The sequence below is a fragment of the Dipodomys ordii genome, unplaced genomic scaffold (genome assembly GCF_000151885.1).
Source record: "Dipodomys ordii isolate 6190 unplaced genomic scaffold, Dord_2.0 Scaffold15, whole genome shotgun sequence".
Lineage (NCBI taxonomy): Eukaryota > Metazoa > Chordata > Mammalia > Rodentia > Heteromyidae > Dipodomys > Dipodomys ordii.
This window is the reverse complement of record NW_012267231.1, coordinates 10,007,405-10,028,477: the sequence shown is the minus strand read 5'-3', so window position 1 is coordinate 10,028,477 and position 21,073 is coordinate 10,007,405. Positions and strand designations below refer to the sequence as shown.

Here is a 21,073-nt window from a genome sequence, read left to right as displayed (position 1 = left end):
AAGTCAGCTTCAGGCAAAAACAAGAGATTTTATCTGAAAAAATAACCAAAACAAAAAGGGTTGGAGACCAAGCTCCACTGGTAGAGCGCTTGCCTAAGCAAGCACCGGACCTCGTCCGAGTTCAAATCGTAGTCCCAACAAGAATAAATTCATATTACACACTTGCCCATCATCCATGTGTTAGCTGTGTCTTCACTGCTGTGAACACCTGATAGAAGCCATGTTAAGGGAGGAAGGATTTATTTCACTCATACTTCCAGTCCATGGTTTCTTAACCCCATGTAGCACATTCAGGCAGGAAGAAACATACCTGAAAAGAGCCATTCACCCCATGATAGAGCAGGAAACAGAAAGAATGACAGAAAGCTGCCCAGGAGAAAGATACGATTCCCTGGGACCCTCCCTGAGTGACCTACTTCGCCCAGCTAGATAAATCTCCAGCAACTCCTAAAATAGCGCTAGCAGCTAGAGACCAAGAGTTGAGCCTGTGTGTGTGGGTGGATGGAGGAGATAGCTTATATTCAGACCATAACAATCCAACAATGGAGAGACAGAAAAAATATCTTAATGGGCTATAACATCATTATGAAAAGGACCAGGGAATAAATGCTCATGAAAATGTTTCTGGGGGTCAAAACAAAAAATCACTATGAAAGTTAGTTGATTCGTGAGTTTCAGAAATTCAGTCATTTGACTTGGCCACACACATGGCCACGGGGTCTTAGCTCTGTCTCTTGGCTTTTGTGCTCAAGGCGGGTGCTGTATCTACCACTGGAGTCACAGTTCTGCTTCTGGTATCCACAGCTCCATTTCTGCCTTCCACAGCTCCAATTCTTTTGGTTTGGTTTTTCGTGATTAATTGGAGATAAAGGGTTTCATGAACATTTCTGTTGGGCTGGCTTTGAATGATGATCCTCAGATCTCAGCCTCCTGAGAAACTGGAATGACAGGTGTGAGCTACTGGTACCCAGCCAAATCCTTATTTGGGTGGTGGGGAAGGGAATTATGAAAGGGGTGTCACTGATCGAGGTATTTCATACTCATAAATGGACATGCTGAATTGAAACCCCTATGTACAACTACAGAACAATAATACTAATATATAAAATGCAGTAACACTATGAAGTCATTTTTGCCCTGTCTTCACTCTGAAGCTAAGTAAGATTTCATAACAAGTGAGGTCCACAAATCCACAATACAGAGTATGATGATATCCATACCCTTCTGATGAGATCAGAAAGAATCACAACCTTCAAAGCCAGATGGCATCAGCTATGGGTCTCCAGCAAGCCATGAGTTGCCCAAACTGGTTCATACTGCTGGCCTTTCAAAAGACCATATAAAGTAGAGACTATCCATCTTCTGCTTCTTTAAGAACATTGCTCTGTCAGAGGCAGCACACATCTCCCCTACCAACTAAAAATGCATATGGAATCCTGTAATAATTCATTAGAGTCGTCTATTATGGATGCAACCATAGGCAAAATGAGAAGTATCCGCTAGTTAAGTGCTTGGAATAAGCACTCGGATGGTTTAAAAGTCAAGGTCTCTATCGTTTTTTAGCCAAAAGTCCTGTGGTGCAGACCCCATTCATCATTCAGTTGGTTTTCTCAGGACAGCAGGAGGGAGACAAGAATATAATTGAGGTTAGTCCTTGGGCTGAAATTCACAGCTTCCAGACACCAAATTCTTCCCAGTTTCCACCTAATTAAAGGAGTGCAGGCTAGTATTCATGCCCAGCAGGGCAGAATCTTTCAAAGTTTGATCCAAGGGGACCACTTGCAGGTGGCAGATTACGGGCACTTTATGGTCTGCACCTGCCCTCTCAGACCCTGTGAGAGGAGGCAGAGATGGAGGCCTACGTTGCTAAGAAGAGCTTGGGAAGTCCTTAATGATGTCAGCAGAGTCAGGGAGAACATTCGTCTCTCAAGTACCCACAAGGTTGACAAGGCTCCAAAAGTTGAATCTGAGAAACCCTTGAGCAGCCTGCAAGTAAATGATGAATGCCAAGCCAAGGGCCCTCTCTCCATCCTTGTACTTGGTGCAGAACCTAGCTCACCTGCTAGGCTCTCCCTGGCCTCCTTCCCCTGCATAAAACTGGGAAGTTGGGAGCCCAGCTGGGCATTGCAGTAGATGAGATCCTTTCTTCCCATTGCCCTCTGCAGAGATTCTCAGCTCATATGTGGTCTTTGCTTAAACCTTCTATTAGTTCAAGGTTTATTAGCCGACTCTTCAGCCAAAAGTAATACCATTGCCTCTTCTTTATAAAATTTAAAGCTCTTATTTTAATGGTATATGTTTGTATTTTATGGGGATTGAACCCAGGACATTGTACTTGCTAAGCAAGCACTGTGCCACTGTGCTACATCCCAGCCCCAAAACTCTTATGTTTGACTAGGGGTGGCTTTCACCATTAAGCCCAGAGATTGTATAAATACACATAGATATGATAAACGTGTGTGTGTGTGTGTGTGTGTGTGTGTGTGTGTGTGTGTGTGTAGATTTCTTTTTCTGATCCTGGTTCTTGAACTCTGGATCTGGGCTCTGTCCCTGAGCTTCTTTTGCTTAAGGCTAGAACTCTACCAATTGAACCACAGGACCACATCTCGCTTTTTCTGAGTAGTTTATTGCAGATAAGAATCTCACAGGGGCTGGGAAGGTGGCGCTTACCTTGCATGCCTGAGGCCCTGGGTTCGATTCCTCAGCACCACATAAGCAAAAAGAAAAAAAGCCAGAAGTGGCGCTGTGGCTCAAGTGATAGAGCGCTAGCCTTGAGCTGAAGAGCTGAGGACAGCGCCCAGGCCCAGAGTTCAGGCCCCATGACAGGACCCCCCCCCCAAAAAAAAGAATCTCACAGACTTTCCTGCCTGGGATGACGGGAAAGCTCCACAGCCTCTCGAGTATCTTGGATTAGAGGTGGGAGCTTCCAATGCCTAGCTATGTTTATAGATTATATAGATATTGATTGAGATGGATAGATAGGGATGATATATATGTATATATATATAGAGAGAGAGGCAGAGAGATGATATATCCATAGATATATATTAATATAGAGATAGGGAGATGATATATACTATAGATAGAGATGATAGAGATAAAAATGACAGATAGGGACAATAGAGGCCATAAAGGTGATAGAGATGATAGAGCTAGATACTTTAGCATTTTTGCAGGCATTTCTCAACCTAGTCAAGTTGACAATCAAGATTGGCCACCACATTACCTATCAATCATTTTCAGCCGGTGTAATAGAAAACTATCAACCAGGAAGATTGTACAACAAATCTTTCATCTCTTACAGTTCTGTTGATGGTAACTGCTCTCCCCCAAATACAACCCCAAAACAAAACAAAAACCAACGCCCTGGCAGATCCAGTGTCTGATTCTGCTTTTGGTTTGTAGATACCATCTTATCATGTTCTCACTTAGCCAAGACACGAGGAAGCAACAAGATTTTGTGTCTCTTCCTGTCAACAGTTCCACCTTCATGACCTAATCACTCATTCCACAGAGGTTCTGCCTATGGCAAACAGAGAGAGGCTCTGAAAAGTCTTCTTTCCACATGAATTGGACCTCAAACGTCTTCAGGGATCGGGGTGCAGTTCAGTGGTAGAACCTAGGTAGACCTAGCATGCCAGGTTTCTCCCAAAAAGCTCTCTGGCTTCTGGGAGGAATAGAAACCTTACACCCAAATGTCCTAAAGCTTCACAGTACCCCAGCATGCATGATTCAGGCCAGAGTCAGAGTAGATTCTCAGAGAAAACATCTGTCTAGGCTGATGTAAACTCCTTTGATTACATTCACCTCTGGCCACACACCCCCACAGCTTCACCTGCTCCCTTGAATTAAGAGCAGATGTGTTGTGGGTCTGCCACACGTGGTCCCTTCCAGGATTATCTGCCCCCAGATCTTCCCAAAGTCCATGGCCTGGCCTGATTTACTTGGTCCCCAGGCCTTAATCTGACAATTCTACCAAGACAGATTGCCTGACCTAAAGGAAGGAAGCCACATCAATTATAGTCTAAACCAAATCATGGATTGGTTACTTGCTTGCTTGCTTGGTTCATTGGTGACAAGGTCTTTCTATGATCCCCAGGCTGGCCTTCAATGCTTGGGCTCAAGTGAACCTGCTATCCCTACCTCCTAAACAGCTGAAATTACAAGTAAGTGCCACCACCAACAGTCAAAACCAAGTCACTCCTAAAACTAGAAATAAGAGCCCCAATGAACAGTTATTACAGGACCCCAGGCAAACACCTGGACTGATCCAACCCATGTTGCAAAACTCTCAGAGCCAGTCTCTTCCAAATCTAAGTTGTTATACCCCTGATACCTGTCTGTCCCCTTCTGCTCTGTACCATGTCTCTGTGACACTTACAAAGTGGCTGTCAAGGGCAGGGCAAAGTATGAGGTGTTGTTGTCCAACCTCGGTCCTGAGCAAACAAGCCATTTCCTCGCAAAAGCAATTTTCCTCACTTGTGTGCTTGGAGGAGTCAGACCAGATCACAATATCAAATCAGATGGCAGCACTCAGGGAAAAGTGATTACTTACTGCCTATAGATGCCTCTTAAAAGTGCAGGTTCTTACACTAAGCCCCCCACCCACCCCCGGCAAAAGTGTCTGAGCTAGATGAGTAGAATACCCTGCACCAGCCCAAGTGTATAATCAATGCTTCAGTTTCTCTGAAGTTTTGAGGCACACTATAGAGCATATTCCGCTTGAGTCTGTACTCTGTGTCACTGAAGTTTGAAGACAAGGAGAGGTATTCCCTTCTAATGCCTCATCCACAAATTGTATATGGCTTCCTCTCATGCAGATAGCTGATAAGCACAGATCCAGGATCCAGGCTAGGACCCAGGATCTCTGGAGAGCATCTTGGCCTTGCAAGTTGAAACAAAACATCCTTGTCCCTGCCCTTTCCGAGGGAATAGGACACTGAGGAGAGAAAGAATTTGCAAAAAGAAACCAATCAGAATGCTGTGGGACCCACCAATCAGAATGTCACCATTTGAAACAAGTATAATAGAGGCAACTAATCAGAGTGCAGCCCAGGGTATAAAGACCCACCGTCTTGGGGGAGGAAAGGTTGAGACAGAGATACGAGAGGGATTTCTGCCACAGGAACTCAAGGAGTAGTCTCATGTTGGTAGTCTTCTCAAAATGACGGTCAGATTTGTCTATCCTTATGAATCTCAACATGAAACGGGTTAGTCTACTGCGCTACCTGATATGGAACAACGTTCTTTCTTATGTATTCTACCGCTCAAGGTTCCAACATGGGCAGACAAATCATCTTTCTCATTTGTTCCAGTGAGCAAGTTTTATTCTGCACATGGAAAAGGAACACACTATGCTTTGCTTAAAGTGCATTCGGGAGAAAGTCCCCCAAAGATGACTAAAGCTCTCATCTTGCCAAATCTTGAGGTTTTACTCCTTTTACTAGCAGAATGCTTTTTTGAATGATTTTTTTCTTACCAAATATTCAAATTACTGTATGTCATTCCAAGCTTACTAAAATGAAAACATGCAGCCAGTCTTTAGAAAACCACATATGAAGACTATGCATGCTCAGAGCAAATACACACGGTCAACATTCAGCACACACAGCAGTTAACAACCAGTCAGGATGCTGTGGGACTCACCAATCAGAATGTCACCATTCCAAAGAATTATAATAGAGGCAACCAATTGGGGGGCATTTGTAAACATGACTTCTATGTATAGAGGTTGTATAACTACAGTCTTTCTCCAGCCCCCAAAGCAAACAAGTACTAAATTCTCAAACGAGGTCACAGGGCCCACAAAACTCCATCATCAAAAGCCCTGACCACTAAAGTACGACTGGCAACCTTATAGACACAGATGAATGATCACCTTGTATGTGAATGAATACACTAATAAACAAACAGACAAAAAAGAACTAAAGGAGGAAGCTATAGTGGCAGCAAACTGGCAGTGGGGCTGTAACATGGGCAGGCATTGTCAACTACAGGACTATAACCTTATCTGTTCTCTACCAGCTGCTGAGCCAGAAGGGCTGTGTGGGCTCTGCTACCTCAAGCAACAGCAAAACAACTCTATACCCCCAGGAGCTCCCGCAGCAGGTTCAGGGAAAGATGGAGCTGGCTGACTTTAATCTTACCGTGTGTTTCCCATACCCTCACTTTCGGGGAGCTCCTGACGATGGCCAAATTTCCCATTGAATTCCTGTCCCACATATTTATGACACCGACCCTTAAGATTCTGTTTGGCTCTGTGTTGAATGCCACAAGATCAATAAGCTCATCTCTGATCGTTGTGTTATTGGCACAGTGGGTTTTATAGCCCTCAGGCTGCAGGGGGAGGGAAAGGGGGCTGTAGGGAGTTGCTCTGTGGTCTGGCCTGATGCCACTTGTGTGAATGAAGCTAGCCTGGTGCTGTTCCCCACCCCACCCCCCTTCAGATGCAAAGACATCCCTGGGAACCTCCACCTCTGGCTGCATCTGGTCCTCTGCTGGAAATACCGCTCACATTCTTGCACATGTTGGGAGTTGTCACAATCTAAGTCCCCTGGAAGCAGTGTTCCCAGACTGGCAACAGCCAGCAAGGGATTCAGTCGAAGAAAAGGAAGGTGATGAACGAAAGTGAGCCACTAGGAGAATAATATCCAGAAGAGACAAGCTCACCTTTGAAGACTGAGGCAGGCAGAGTGGCCAAGAGTTCAGAAGTCAGAGCAGAGAGACAGACAGACAGACAGGCAGGCAGGCAGGCAGACAGACAGGCTGGCTTCAAACCTGGCTCCTCAGATCTCAGCCTCCTTAGTAGCTAGGATTACAGACATGTGTGGATGGCTGGGTTTACAGTGGGGGCCGATGACACAGATTCCTTTACCCTTTCTCCTTCTCTCATTTCTTCCCTCCTCCCACCCCCTTTTCATGTTACTTAGATATGAGAAAGAATAATGAAAGCAAAATGCACGCACTGCCATGGGTTTGGAGGAGTGAGTATACAAGCAAAGAAGAATGGAGAATAGTTTCTAGATCCATCATCTGATAGGAACTGGTTGATGGCAAGTTAAAAGGAGAATATAAATATGTGTGTGTGTGTGTGTGTGTCTGTGTGTGTATGTCTGTGCTGAACCTGGGGTTTGAACTCAGAGCCTAGGTGCTATTCCTGAGCTTCTTTTCACTCCAGGGTAGTGTTCTACCACTTGAGCCACAGTGCCTATTCTGGCTTTTTCTGAGTAGTTTATTGGAGATGAGAGTCTCCTGGGTTTTCCTGCCCTGGCTGGCCTTGAAGCACGATTCTCAGATCTCAGCTTCCTGAGTAGCTAGGATTACAGGCCTGAGCCACCAGCACCTAGTAAAATAAGTGTTTTGATCATCATACAAAACAAGAGAGAAATGAAAGGAAGAAGAAATGAGGAATCAAGAGAAAGAACCAGAGAAGCACTAGAGCCTCTCCCTTCCCCCTCACTGCCCAAAGCCAAGGTACCAAGACTTGGTCCTGATGCTCTGTCCTCTCTCTGATCTTCTCCCTGACCACTGGCTGTGGCCCCTACCCTAATTCCCTTTGTAACCCACAGATACCTTCTGACCCCAGAGCAGATCTAGGTAAACACGTTCCGGCCTCAAGATGATCAAAATATGACACATTTTCTTAAAGATAAAACCATGATACTTGCACAAACATAAAACGGACATGTATCTAAAGAGAGAACTCATCCATTAATAAGAGACTAGCATGGGCTCAAAACCAATCTAAGAAACATCTAGAAAGGCACACTTAGGCACAGCCAGGAAGGCTGATTTGATCTGTTTTCAGAGGAATGTTTCCACCAGACACCACCCAGGTGTTTCTTGATGGACTAGAATTATTTGCTCTGCTAGCACTTTTTCCTGAACTTACAGAGGTGAAAAATAGTTTTAAGACTCTCCATGGGCTGAGTCTACTACACAATGGTCACCATCAAGGGGTCACAGGCTTAGCAGAGCAGAGACACCCAGCTGCCTCTGTGGCCTCTTCTTTTTGCCTTTCCGAGTCTCTCACATGTATTCTTGTCAGTCCTCTGCCCTGGCTGCTTTTCCTGGCAAAAATACCCACTTCCTGATTCTACAGGAATTGCCACTGGGCCTCTCTCCTCACCTGGCATTGGCCCTCAGGGCCCTCAGCTGCCATCATCCCTCCCACCCCTCTGGAAGTACCTATTATAACCTTGCCCATGCTGTCTCCGTCTCTCTTTCTCCGGGTCAGGGTGTATGGTCTGCCTTGTTCACGGTTGTATCCTCGGATCTGATAACTGTGTATAACAACAGTGTGGGATCCCTTCCTTCAATATTGGTTGAACAAATGAAAACCAAATAGGACCAGCCGCGGAGAACTGCGGGTGAGGCTGAGCTGGACCGTTCTTCATTCCGGGGATGATTTTTTTTTTTTTGGAGATGCAAACATAGATTGTCTGGCTCCGCTCTCGTCTGACAAACAAGCTGCCGCTCCCCGTGCTTCCACCCATGTTATTTAGCAACAGCCTCCCCAAAGATTAGGTCGGATTGAATACCAGAGAACAGATACACTAGCAAGACAAGGCTAGCGCCGCCTTCTCTGAGATTAGCAGCAGGGAAACTGTCACTGTTACCTGGAAATTCCATGTCACATCCCCAAACAACCCCCATCAGTATTCAGCCCTCCTCTCAGACTCCCCAAGATCTCAGTTATTAGGACCACTGAACAGCAGCAGCACACCTGGTCTGGTCCTCAGATACCATGGTACTGTAGCTATCAACTATGACAAAGCCAATCTAAGTGGTCCTTAAGATGCCATTCCACACATACCTGGGGACACGTGTGGTACCTCAGGGAATAGATCACAGCCCATGGAGGAGGAATAGGTGGCCCCAACTAAGATGCAAGCCTGGCACAGCACTGGTGACTCACACCTGTCTACATCCTAGCTACTCAGGAGGCTGAGACCTGAGGATCATGATTTGAGCCCTAAAGTCCACAAGACTCTTCTTATCTCCAATTAATCAGCAAAAAGCCAGAAGTGAAGCTGTGGCTCAAGTGAAGTGCTAAGCTTGTGCAAAATAAAGCTCAGGAGCAGCACCCAGGCCCTGACTTCAAGCCCAGGACACACACACACACACACACACACACACACACCATCCATTAGTTTTCCTACCTGCCTGCATGTTTCTCCTCTGGCTGAGAACACTCCAGTGTGTATCAAGTCCAACCGCCCGTCTGGCACCCTGCTGAAAGTGAAGTTGGTTTGTCCAAGGTGCACAGGTGTGAAGGACTTGAACATGATGCAATGGCTTGGATCATCTAAGCTGTGGGAAAGCCATGTCAACAATGGTCCTTGCCCTAGCCAAGGCCCAAACACGAGCCTCCACTGAGGATCCTGGGTCCATGCGACAAGCAGGCCGGACAGAGCTTTTGGCGGTAATTCTCACCCTGTGGCCATGTGCTAGAGGGGAACTTCCCCACCCCCACTTCCTCCAGGAAATCCCACACACAAATCCCACAGGAAATGTGCCCTAGGGTTCTTGTTTGCTTTTCATTGGGCTTTATATTGGATTCCTTCCTCTCTTTCTCACTTCCCCTTCTTCTAATAGTGCTTCCCAGATCCACTACCCAAGTAATCTAACTACACTAAACCTAAGACCCTGGGGCGATGATTTGAAGTTCTGTTTCACTGGCACCTCACTAATGAGCGAGATTGAGAGCTCTTTCCGGGCTGGAGCCTGCAGAATTCTCCCCCACGTTGTCCGGCACACACTGTGTCATCTTCAGGTTCACAGGAAAGATAGCAACCTGCCAGTGTGCAAAGGTAGCCTAGCTTTTGCACAGTCTGCGAAAGGGGTGGTTCACACTCCATGTTGCTTCTCAACGGTGCTCATCCAAACCGATTTCTAGACCAGGGTGGTGACTGACTTCTATAATACTGGCTATTTGGGAGGCTGTGATCAGGAAGATCAAGAATCTCCAAGGCCAGTCTAGACACAAAGAGTTCATATTGTATTTCAACAGGAAAAAAGAAAGATGGATATAGTGGTTTGTATCTGCTATCCAAGCTACACTAAAAAGCTGAAATAGGGGGATCATGATCCAAGCGAGATCCTATCTCAACAACAACCTGAGCAAAGAGGACCGAAAGCTCTTTCAGACAATATAATACCTGCAGAGCCTTGAGTTCAAACCCACTACTACAAAAAAGAATATATTTATTATTATTATTATTACTACTACTACTACCATTACAGGACCAAGCATCCAAAAGCAAAGAAGCCCACAGAAGCTCGAGGTGGTCACCTGTTACTGCCAGGATTCAGATGTCTCTCCTGTCTTTTGACTCCAGCAAGGCTTTTAACTCCTTTGAAAGCAGGGGCAGCAATCAGGACACACCGTCCATAATTGCTACTCACTTTGAACAAAATGGTGTGCCGAAAAATCCTTGATCGGAAGCCTTCAAGTGAGGCAGAATTAAGTGATGGAGAAACTTCTGGGCTTGGCACTGGATAAAGCTTTTTGCTTTTTTTTTTTTTAATGAATGCCCATCCTCTCTTCAAAGCAGCCTGGCCAGCTGGCCAACAACACAAAACGGGTTCTCCATCCATCAAGGAAATACAGCAGCCTATTTCAGAAATGATGCAGAGATAGCTATTTTGCAATGCCCCAGCCTCTTCAAAAGCACAGAAAATGCATTCCATCTAAAAAAAAAAACCTCAAAAAATAAAACCATTAGTGTCTCACACGTGGGCACCAAGAGCAAACGGATGGCAGTGAGAAATAGGAGATGTGTTTGTGTGCCATCGCCAGAGACCATCAATGCCCCTAAGGAAAAAAAATGTGGCTCACGGCATTTTAACCCCTTTCCTTGAGGGGTTTGAGGGTATTAATATTAATGATATTAATGATCCACTAATGAACCTATGGGTTGCACTCAGTGTTCACATGGCCTACTTGGAAGCTGGCAGGAAATATTAAACTCACATCTCTTAAGATACCCACGTATACAGAATATCAGGTCAGGCTCTTAGTAAAGACAAGGTTTTACCTGCTATTTTAAGGGGTCATGCGGGGACGATTTCACAGTTGAATATTTTCTGAGTTGCCAATATGATTTCTTTCTCTGGCAGGTCCAAAGCTTGGTTTTTCCTTCTCCTAAGTCATTCCTGAATGCTCCCTCCCTCCCTCCTTCCATTCCTCCCTTTTCCCTTACCTTCTCCTCCTCTATGTCCCCTCTCCCTTCCCTTCTGCTATGTCATCTGTGCAAAAATATGTATTAAAGGGTCCTCTAGGTTCTCTGAGAGAGAGTTACTGAGAGAGGAAAAGAGGGGAGATCAATTTTCACCCAGTGGGGAACAACCCAAGGAAACACCCACCATGGGAAAGAAGTCAGGGCGTGCCAATGAATGGACTGACACTGCTGTGGGGCTGGGGAAGGGTGGGCAAGCATAGACACCGGGTGGGTATCTCCACCCGTATTTGGGGGCCTTGCAAGGTGAGGCATCATGAGTCCACATTTGCAACGGGCAACTGGCCTCCTCATCCCCTCACTCTGACCAACTTCAGAGTGCTGAATACTCCGTGTAGCCAGTATCTTCATCATGCTTGCCTGCTCTGGTCTTTTATTTTGCCCTACCATCACCACCACCACCATCATAGTCTGACTTCCTGAGGTAGCTGGTCTTCTCTGAGCCTGTCCTTCCCTGTGTGCTCTGAAGAAAGGCAGGGCTGACAGTCCCTCCCCTGGACCCTACACTGACCAATCAAATGAGAGGGAAAGCTATTCTGGGATTCCCAAGCTCAGTGCCTAAGCTGCCTGGCAGCACACCACCCCCCCACACACATACCTTGTTTCCTCTCAAAGCACCCCAAGTGTCCAGGCTGAGGACACCTGCACTGTGCAAAGGATAGAACATCTAAGTGGTTCCCTTCCTCAACTCTGGCTAAACTCCCAGACACAGTCAGCATCTCTGTCAGCCCTCCAGCCTTGGTGGCAAGCATCAGGGCCTGAGGGGTGTAGGGTTCACAGGGTGCAGAGAATTGGCCAAGTGGGACCCAGTCAGCCCACAGCATCATGAGGATAGCTTTATGCTAAGCCAGCTTACACAGTGTGCCTAATCTTGTTCATTCCAAACTGTGCTTCCTCGGGCAGGCAAGTCACACATGTAATAGTTCTATCAGGAAACAAATTCTATGTCCCACTATTCAAAAAGACTAAAGCAGAAACAAAGACAGGTTTCATGTCCCAAGAACCCAGAAAAACGAAAGGAGAAACAGGTTCGATGTCCCTCTACTCAGAAAAACTAAAGCAGCAACTAAGACAGCCTCACCAGGCTCCATAAAAGAGTCTGATGCACAAGGACACAGAGAGAAAAATCAACTGGAAGTATAGAGGAGCTATAAGGGGAACATTTCCTGGGTCACCACAATTGGACCAGGCACAGAGCGGGTGGCATTATTTCTTGGTGTCGTACATCAGGAAGAGACTGTTGTATCTTTGTTCCTTGAAAATTTAATTCTAAAAGAAAAAAATTAGTAACTCTCCATTAGCCAGGATGTTGGTATCATCAAACCTTTTACGTTTTGGAGTCAATCATCTTACACATACCTATACAACCCATTCCTTCTGGCCTCATTCCTGAGATTCTCCCATGATATCACATTTATTCTTGATCGAAGACAAAGGAGATAAACTGGGAATGAGGAAGAATAACTCTTCTTCTAAAATAGTGAAATTGTCATCTAGCTCAAAGTGGAAACCTGCATCATGACACCTTGAAACACAGCTGCCGTTCTCAACATTGCTATCTGCCAAGAACCATGCCAGGACTGTCCCACATAGCCACAGATCTGTCCTTCCCAACTCTGTGGAAGCTGGCACCTTCCACCCTTGGCAAAGGGGAAAGCTAAGACCTAAAGGCTGTAGAGACAATAGATATGATGGCAAAAGCTTATACTTAGAGTAACTGTATATCCAGGTTAGAAATTCTCCTTAACCACTTGCTTTTACACAGGCAACTTGGAGGCCCCTGTTGAGAAGCTCACAATTGCCTTCTCTCCATAGTCATAGGTTAACATTCTTACCTCCAGGACCTCAGAAGGAGGCTGTCTTTGGAGAGAGAGCCTCTAAAGGAATAATGAAATCAGGTGACCTCACCAGGCTGTGGTCACTTAGTCCAATCTGACTGGTGTCCTTGAAGAAGAGATTAAGATACAGAAATGCACTCAGAAAGGGTCATGTGGAAGTACAGCCAGAAGACCAAGAAACCCAGATCTCAGATTCTCTGGCCTCTAGATCTGTGAGCAAATAAATGTATGTCTGTAATGCTCTGTGGTACACCACCTCTGTTACAGCAACTCCAACAATCCAACCCAAACCTCCCAGGAAACATCAGATAAGATGCAGTCCACCCTAGTAATCTCCTAGGCTTCATTTATTCAAGCAAGGATCACTTACTCCGACCCTGAGCTTTTCTCAATGCTCAGCTTGTTTTATTTCAGAAACAAGTGACAGCAAAGGAGAAGAAGATATTTCTTCTACAGAAAAGACCCAGTCACTCCAAGGAAGGATGGCTCAAATGGCAAAGCGGGTGTAAGAAAGCGAATTGTCTCGACTTTGGGCAGTACAAAGTACACGATGGACATATTGGCAGACCCAAGGGTTCTTGGGATCTTAGACTGGCCCTCATGGGCAGTGGGATGTGCTCACATTTTTCTCTGAGTCAGAGAAGCTCAGGCTCCTGGCTCGCTCCTCCCAGACAGAAGTACAGACAGCAGCCATCTGTAGCAATTCCACATTCCTTTACATTAATCTGGTCATCACCATTCAGAATAGAGAAGAGTTTCTCTAGACTCCTTTACTTAACTATGTGGTTTGGCATAGACATTTCATTGCTTCTAGAAAAATACCCTGCCTAGATACTTGCTATTTGTGTGTGTGTGTGTGTGTGTGTGTGTGTGTGTGTGTGTGTATACCAACTGCCTTGACTAACTCATGAATCAATCTCTTATTTCTTGTCCTCAGGGGAAAAGACTATTCTAAACAACATGGGTGTCTATTGATATTACATGACCATGGAAAATTGTAAAGAATATGGTCAGCATGCTTCTTTGAGCAGTTAGTGTTCTTGAAACTCAGCCCTGGTTCCAAACAGAATTCTCCCAAAGCACAAATATAGAGCAACTCAAAGGAGATCCTAGGTCTAGATTGTGGAGTACAGCTGAGCACCCCTTGATTGAGCCCCTTCTGCTGTGGACTGTAGCATGTTGCATTCACAGCACCCAACAAAGCAGACAAAACCCTTATGTACCTCATATAGGGTCATTCCAGGCAATGTATAGAACTCAAGCTTGAATGCAAGCATGGAAAATACCAGCAGAGGGAGACAGAGCTGCTTCCCAAAAGCCTGGTCCCTTTGAAAGCCTTCCAGGGAACAATGGTTCCAAATTATAATAAGCCAGGTGCAGGTGGCTCATGCTCCTGAGGAGGCTGAGATCTGAAGATCACAATTCGAAGCCAACTTGGGCAGGAAACTCCATGAGATTTTCAATTCCAATTTCCAACAGTAAAATAGTAGAAGTAGAGTTGTGGCTCAAATGGTAGAAAACCATGGATGCCCTAAGTTTAAACCCAAGTACTGGAACCAAAAAAAGATAGATAGACAGACAGATAGATAGACAGACAGACAGACAGACAGACCGGATAGATGATATGGCCAGTGTTTGATACAATATTCATATATGATTGATACTTATATGCAAGCATAAAATCATTTGCCTTCTATGGATCCAATAGGCTTACCTGTTATACAGAAGAATATCTGGTTTCCAAATCTGGCCATCAGGGAAATGCACGTTCTTCACGCCTGGATATTCTGACATATTCCACTGCAAATAGTGATCTGTCCAAGACTGACACACAGAGACAACTGCCATTAGTAGCATTTTGCTTCCTGGCTTACTTCTGTATCTTGTAAGAGACTATTTTTAGGCTAGTTCAAAGTCAAAAAAGACTTCCAGACATTTATTTACATAACTGAACCGTTATCTATAAAATATAAGGAAAATGGGAATTAAATAATCCCTTTCGAAATGAGCATGAATAGCATAAAAATGACACTTAAAGCCTTTGCTGTCACCGTTAGCCACCTTTGGATGACAAGCACCAAAGCTAATGCTAAGCCTCTGTACACCTCTGGGTCCTCTCCTGCTGAAGTAATAGGTTTTTCCTTGCCAAATGAGTGACTGTGGTGCTTTCTAAATTTTCATTATGAGGAGATTTTGAACAAATAAAATTCACTTTATTCTAGGCTGTAGAAATGAATTCCATTTTTCTGTGAATTGCAAGAGAACCCTCAAGAAACTTCTAGAAGCCCAATTTGAGATGTGAGCTCAGAGGAGGCACCATGGCCTTGGCCATGAGAGGTAGAGTAGGGGAAAACGGAGAACAGCCCAGGACTCCAGAGATCTTCACAAGCCTGTGGCCTTAGAACCAAGTTTTACTTTAGTTTCTCGATGACCTTTGTCAAAGAAAGGACCGTTCACCAGTGTCAGTGGCTCACGCCTGTCATCCTAGCTACTCAGGAGGCTGAGATCTGAGGATCACAGTTCAAAGACCAGTGGGAGCAGGAAAGTCTATGAAACTCTTATCTCCAATTAACTACCAAAAAGCTAGAAGTGGAGCTGTGGCTCAAGTGTTGAGTGCTAGCCTGTGCAAAAACAAAACAAAAACTACAGGACAGCACTCAGTCCCTGAGTTCAAGTCCTAGTACTGGGAAAGAAAGAAAGAAAAGAGAGAGAGAGAGAAAGAGAGAGAGAGGAGGAGAAGGAAAAAGAAGGAAGAGAGGGAGGGAGGGAAGGGAAGGGGAAGGAAAGGAAAGGAAGGCAAGCAAGCAAGCCAAGCGCTGGTGGTTCATGCCTATAATCCTAGCTACTCAGGAGGCTGAGATCAGAGGATCGCAGTTCAAAGCCAGCATGGGCAGGAAAAGTCTGTGAGATTTTTATCCCCAATAAACCACCAGAAAACTGCAAATGGCACTGCTAATGGTAGGCACTCGTCTTGAGCTGAAGAGCTGAGGGACAGCACCCAGGCCCAGAGTTCAAGCCCCATGACCAATGAATGAAAGAGAGAAAGAAAGAAAGAGAGAGAGAGAAAGAAAGAAAGAAAGAAAGAACGAAAGAAAGAAAGAAAGAAAGGGAAGGAAGGAAGGGAGGGAGGGAGGGAGGGAAGGTGAAGGAAGGAAAGAAGGAAGGAAGGAAGGAAGGAAAGAACAAAGGAACGAAGGAAGCGATCAAGCTAGCAAGTAAGTGAGCGAGCCCAGGCCCTGAGTTCAAGCTCCAGTACTGGCCCACATATACAAAATAAGATTGGTTACCATAAAAGACATTGCATATTTGTGTCAGAAATCAACATCTAACCATTTATTTGAAAATTCTTCCGATCAACCATTTTGACCTGAAAGGAGGAAAGTGAGCCTCCTCCACCCTGACCCCAGACACTTCCTTCTCTTTGCCAGACATGGCGTCTGACTCACCTATGCCCACCCCGACGGTAGCAGCACCCTCGCAGCCCAGGCCTGCTAATGTTATGAGCGGCCACTTCCATGCGTTGGAGAGAATAAATGCAGAAAATTTTAAAAAAGGAAACAGTTCAGCAACAATTAGGGTTGTACAATCTAATCTTCTTGGATGCGAATGCTATTAGTGCCATAATTACAATGAGGAGGTTAAAAATAGACAATAAATAAAGGAAGGCTAGGACATCCAACGACAGAGAAAATGGTCAATATTCCGAAAGAATAGAAGGGAGATTTTTAAAAAATAGTTAATGCAAATCTCTGAATGGCTGCAATGTCTGTTCAGAAAGAGAAATGGTTCCTGTTATTCGTTATCATACATTAAATCAGATCATATCTGACAGGCCCTCTCTACTCCCAGAAAATCCATCACTGGCTGCTCCCTCTGAGGGGAGGCCAGAGGTAAGTGGAAAGATTGGCAACTCAGCTTCTGCAAGCTAGAAGAATCAAGGACAACTGGGCGAAGAAAAAAAAAAGATAAAATCAACACACTGTATGTCAAAGAGAATTCGATTTCTTCCCCCCCCCCCCCCCCGCCATTCTTCTTACTTCTCTGCCTTTCATTCTGAGTGGCATAGCCCAAAAAGAAAAAAAAAGACCTCAAAGTTTAAATACCCTGGAGAGGAGATTCTGTTGGTTCAGATTTTCCTAAGTGGAAATTAGCAGCAAGAAATGGAAGGGAAGAGAAAAGCCAGGGTGGGGAATTCTTCTCTGACTATCCCGCCTCCTGCCCTCATTTCTGCTTCCTGGAATCCGGCCCTGTTCAAATTCAAAATTGAGCTTCTTTGCTTCTTGCCTGTGTTTTCACTCGGGCAGGGTCAGGCCAGGCTGATCACCAGGCCAAAGGATGCAAGACCAAGAATTAATACATGCCTCTTTCTAAACAGCCCCAGGGGAGCATCTATGGCTCCCTTGGGGACACCTGTGAACCCCTGTGTCCACACTCTGGGCACCTAAGACACCAGGGTTGTCACTCTTGAAATGCTGGGCTCGGGCAGAGTACAGAGGCTCAGGTTTATTTGCTTTGTTCTAAACTCAAGCTTCTGGGAATGCCTGTAACCATAGCTACTCAGGGGGCTGAGACCTGGAGAATCACTGGTCAAGGCCAACCTAGGGAGAAAAGCTCATGAAACTCCATCTCCCAAATAACCAGCACGACACTGGTTTGGAAGCCTGACTCAAGTGGTAGAATACCAACCATAATCAGGAAAGCAAGGCAAGACAGGAGCCAGTGGTTCACACTTGCAATCATAGCTACTCAGGAGGCTGAGATCTGTGCATCACAGTTTGAAGCCAACCAATGGAGGCAGGAAAGTCCATGAGACTTTTCTCTCCGACCAATCACTAAAAGTCAGAAATGGAGTTGTGGCTTCAGTGGTAGAGCACTGGCCTTGGGCACAAATGTTCAGGAACAGCTCCTGGGTCCTCAGTTCAAGCTCAGGATCCCATAAACAGAACAAAAATAAAATAAAATAAAGAAGAGGAGAGGAGAGGAGGAAGGAAGGAAAGGAGGAAGGGAGGAAGGGAGGAAGGAAGGAAGGAAGGAAGGAAGGTAGGAAGGAAGGAAGGAAGAAAAGAAAGAAAGAAAGGAAGGAAGGAAGGAAGAAAGGAAGGAAAGGGAGGGAGGGAAAGGAAAAGAAAGGAAAGGAAGGCAGATTAGAGTGTGTGAGACCCCCGAGTTCAAGTCATAATACCAGCACACACATGTGCAATCACACACACACAATGCAGGAGTGGGGACAAGAATATTCCAGATCAATGCTATCATCCAGCTTCATAAAGAATTTGGCTTATTCAAACACCAGCTAAGGCTGGGACATGGAACAATCTTCCTGTTTAGAAGATTCTGGGCATTTCCTTGCCTCCCATTTTCCTAGAGCACCTGTGACACCCTGAGTCCACCCACAAGCTGGACCCTTGCTCTAGTTCTGGGGGCCCCATGCCCTTTCTGTGTTCACCTCTTTACTTTTTCTGACTTAATCTTCTTTAAATTGACCCATTATTATACATATGTATGAGTTTAGTGAGATAATTCAAGACATAATACAATGTGAAATAATCACACTAATTAGCCTTTCCATCTCCTTAAACGTTTATTATCTCTTAGTGGTTAACCTTTCTTTAAATGAGTTCATTACAAGGCCTTATTGTAAATGCGCAAAAGGGGGGTAAAGGTTTTAGATTTTCAGATACCTTCACATATCTACATAGCAGGTGCTCCCAAATGTGGACTGAGTAGGTCAATAAGTGTGTGTATGTGTGTGTGTGTGTGTATGTGTGTGTGTGTGTGTTGGTCCTAGGGCTTGAATTCAGGGACCAGGCAGGCCCTACCTCTGAGCTTTTTGCTCAAGGTTAGTGCTCTACCACTTGAGCCAAAGCTTCACTTCTGGCTTTTTGGTGGTTAACTGGAGATGAAGGTCACACAGACTTCCCTGTCAAGACTAACTTCAAACTGTAATCCTCAGATCTCAGCCTCCCAAGTAGCTAGGATGAGCTACTAGTTGTCTGGCTTTCCTTCATGTTTTATCTCTGGACAAAGACTCAAGAACCAAACTTGGGTCCAACCCCAATATCAATGTGTGAGAATGACTGCAAAAATTATGTGATGGACACTTGCAAAGTGCAGTTGGGTATGTTTGTTGCACATTCATGTGAGACAATGTCTCACTCAGTAGCCCAAGCTGCCCAAGCTCACCATCCTTCCTCCTTAGCCTTCTGAGTGCTGATATTACAGGTGGACACCACCACACCCAGGCAAGTGAGATGGGTTTATTTTTTTTCCAATTTTTTACTTTCAACAAAAATGAAGGGGAAACCAATCAAGTTGTCGGCCTGAGACACTTGAAAAAAACATCATTATTCCTAGCATATCATCTGGAAAAAATTCAAAGAACTGAATAACATTGCTTTAACAAAATCCCTCATTACTGACTCCACATGTTGCTGGGTCTATGAATAAAACTGTAGTAGAGCTGGTAGGTGACAATTTTATTGTTCTCTAATTTCTAGAAATAAAAAATAATCACCTGTGGGTATGTAAATTAACTGTGGTTGACACAAGCACGGATTTCCAATTAAAAAGTGTTTAATGATTTATGTACTAAGTTTATAATCTCTGTCACCTTGGTGAATTATGTTAGCCATAACAGCAATCTTCAATCAGCCCAGAAGAAAAAATATGTAAATCCTTCTAGCCTGAGGGAAAAATATGGTGTTTGGGTATTTTTTTTTTTGGCAGCCCTGGGGTTTGAACTCAGGACAAATGCTTTACCACTGTAGTCATACCTTCCACATGCTGTTTTGCTTTAGTTATTTTTCAAGGAAAGGTCTTATGATTTTGCCTGGATCCAGCCTTCAGACTGTGATCCAACATCATGTGTAGTTCATTGACTGAGACAGAGTTTCGCTAATGTGTTGGCCCATTTGGGCCTCAGCCCATGATCCTCCCAACCTCTTCCCCCCAAACAACCGAGATGACGGGCCTGAGCCACCGTGCTTGGTTTGAAAGAATTGTTCTTATTTAAATACTTAAAAAAAATTTTTTTTGTCAGTTGTGGGACTTGAACTCTGGGGCTGGGTGCTGTCCCTCAGCTCTTCAGCTCAAGGTGAGCACTCTACCACTTGAGCCACAGCACCACTTTCGTTTTCTGCGTGGTTTATTAGAGATAAGAGTCTCATGGACTTTACTGCCCAGGCTGGCTTTGAACCATGATCCTCAGATCTCAGCCTCCTGAGCAGCTAGGATGACAGGCGTGAGCCACCAGCGCCCGGCTATAAATAACATTTGAGGGGAGAAAAAAACCAAGATGGGGCACATGAATGAAAGATTGACAAGTATTAAATTATTTGCAACTGGACAGACAGGACAAATCCTAAAGGAGAACTGGATTACAGGTGCAGGTGCACAATGGCTGTAGTAGTGCACACTTATAATCCCAGCACACCAGAGTCTGAGGCAGGAAAATCATGTGTGAGGTCAGCCCGAGCTACATAGCAAGACCCTGTCTCAAAAAAAAAAAAAAAAGAAGAGTAAAATAAGCAAGAAAGAAAGGCAGGTACAAAGAGAAAAAGGCACTGTGTATAACACCTGATAACTAAAGAAAGATTTACTTTATATGGATCTTAAATGAATGACATGAACATAGAATTATTATGGTAATTAGATTCTACCTGAAATAAGAAAGGACAGTTTTGTGTTCGAATTCCCATCGTTTCCATTTGTTAAGTGTGGCATCCTTCCCAGTTAATTAAATTTAGAATAGAATCATGGAAGTAAAGTAAAAACAAAGCAAAACAAAAAATCCAAGCATACAGGCTGAGATGCCCTTACTGGGTAAGAAATGTTTCATATTTGGGTGATTTTTTTAATGGATGTTGAAATATTTGCATAGACTTTATTGGCTGAGCATCCCTAATGTAAAAAAAAAAAAAAAGATTCCCCAAATCTAAAATCTGGAATACTCCAAGAAATCGGAAATCTTTTGAGTGGCAGGCTGGCAATCAATAT

The 21,073-nt window shown here is 44.7% G+C and overlaps 1 protein-coding gene across 1 annotated transcript in view; it reads right to left on the bottom strand.

The window, feature by feature from the left end:
* Window positions 1-21,073, bottom strand: part of Chrna7 (cholinergic receptor, nicotinic, alpha 7 (neuronal)) — an 85,097-nt gene that overhangs the window by 24,760 nt on the left and 39,264 nt on the right. Inside the window, exon 4 of the mRNA XM_013012004.1 lies at window positions 14,793-14,902. Within this exon, the coding sequence (XP_012867458.1) occupies window positions 14,793-14,902 (110 nt within the window). The remainder of the gene's footprint in view (window positions 1-14,792; window positions 14,903-21,073) is intronic.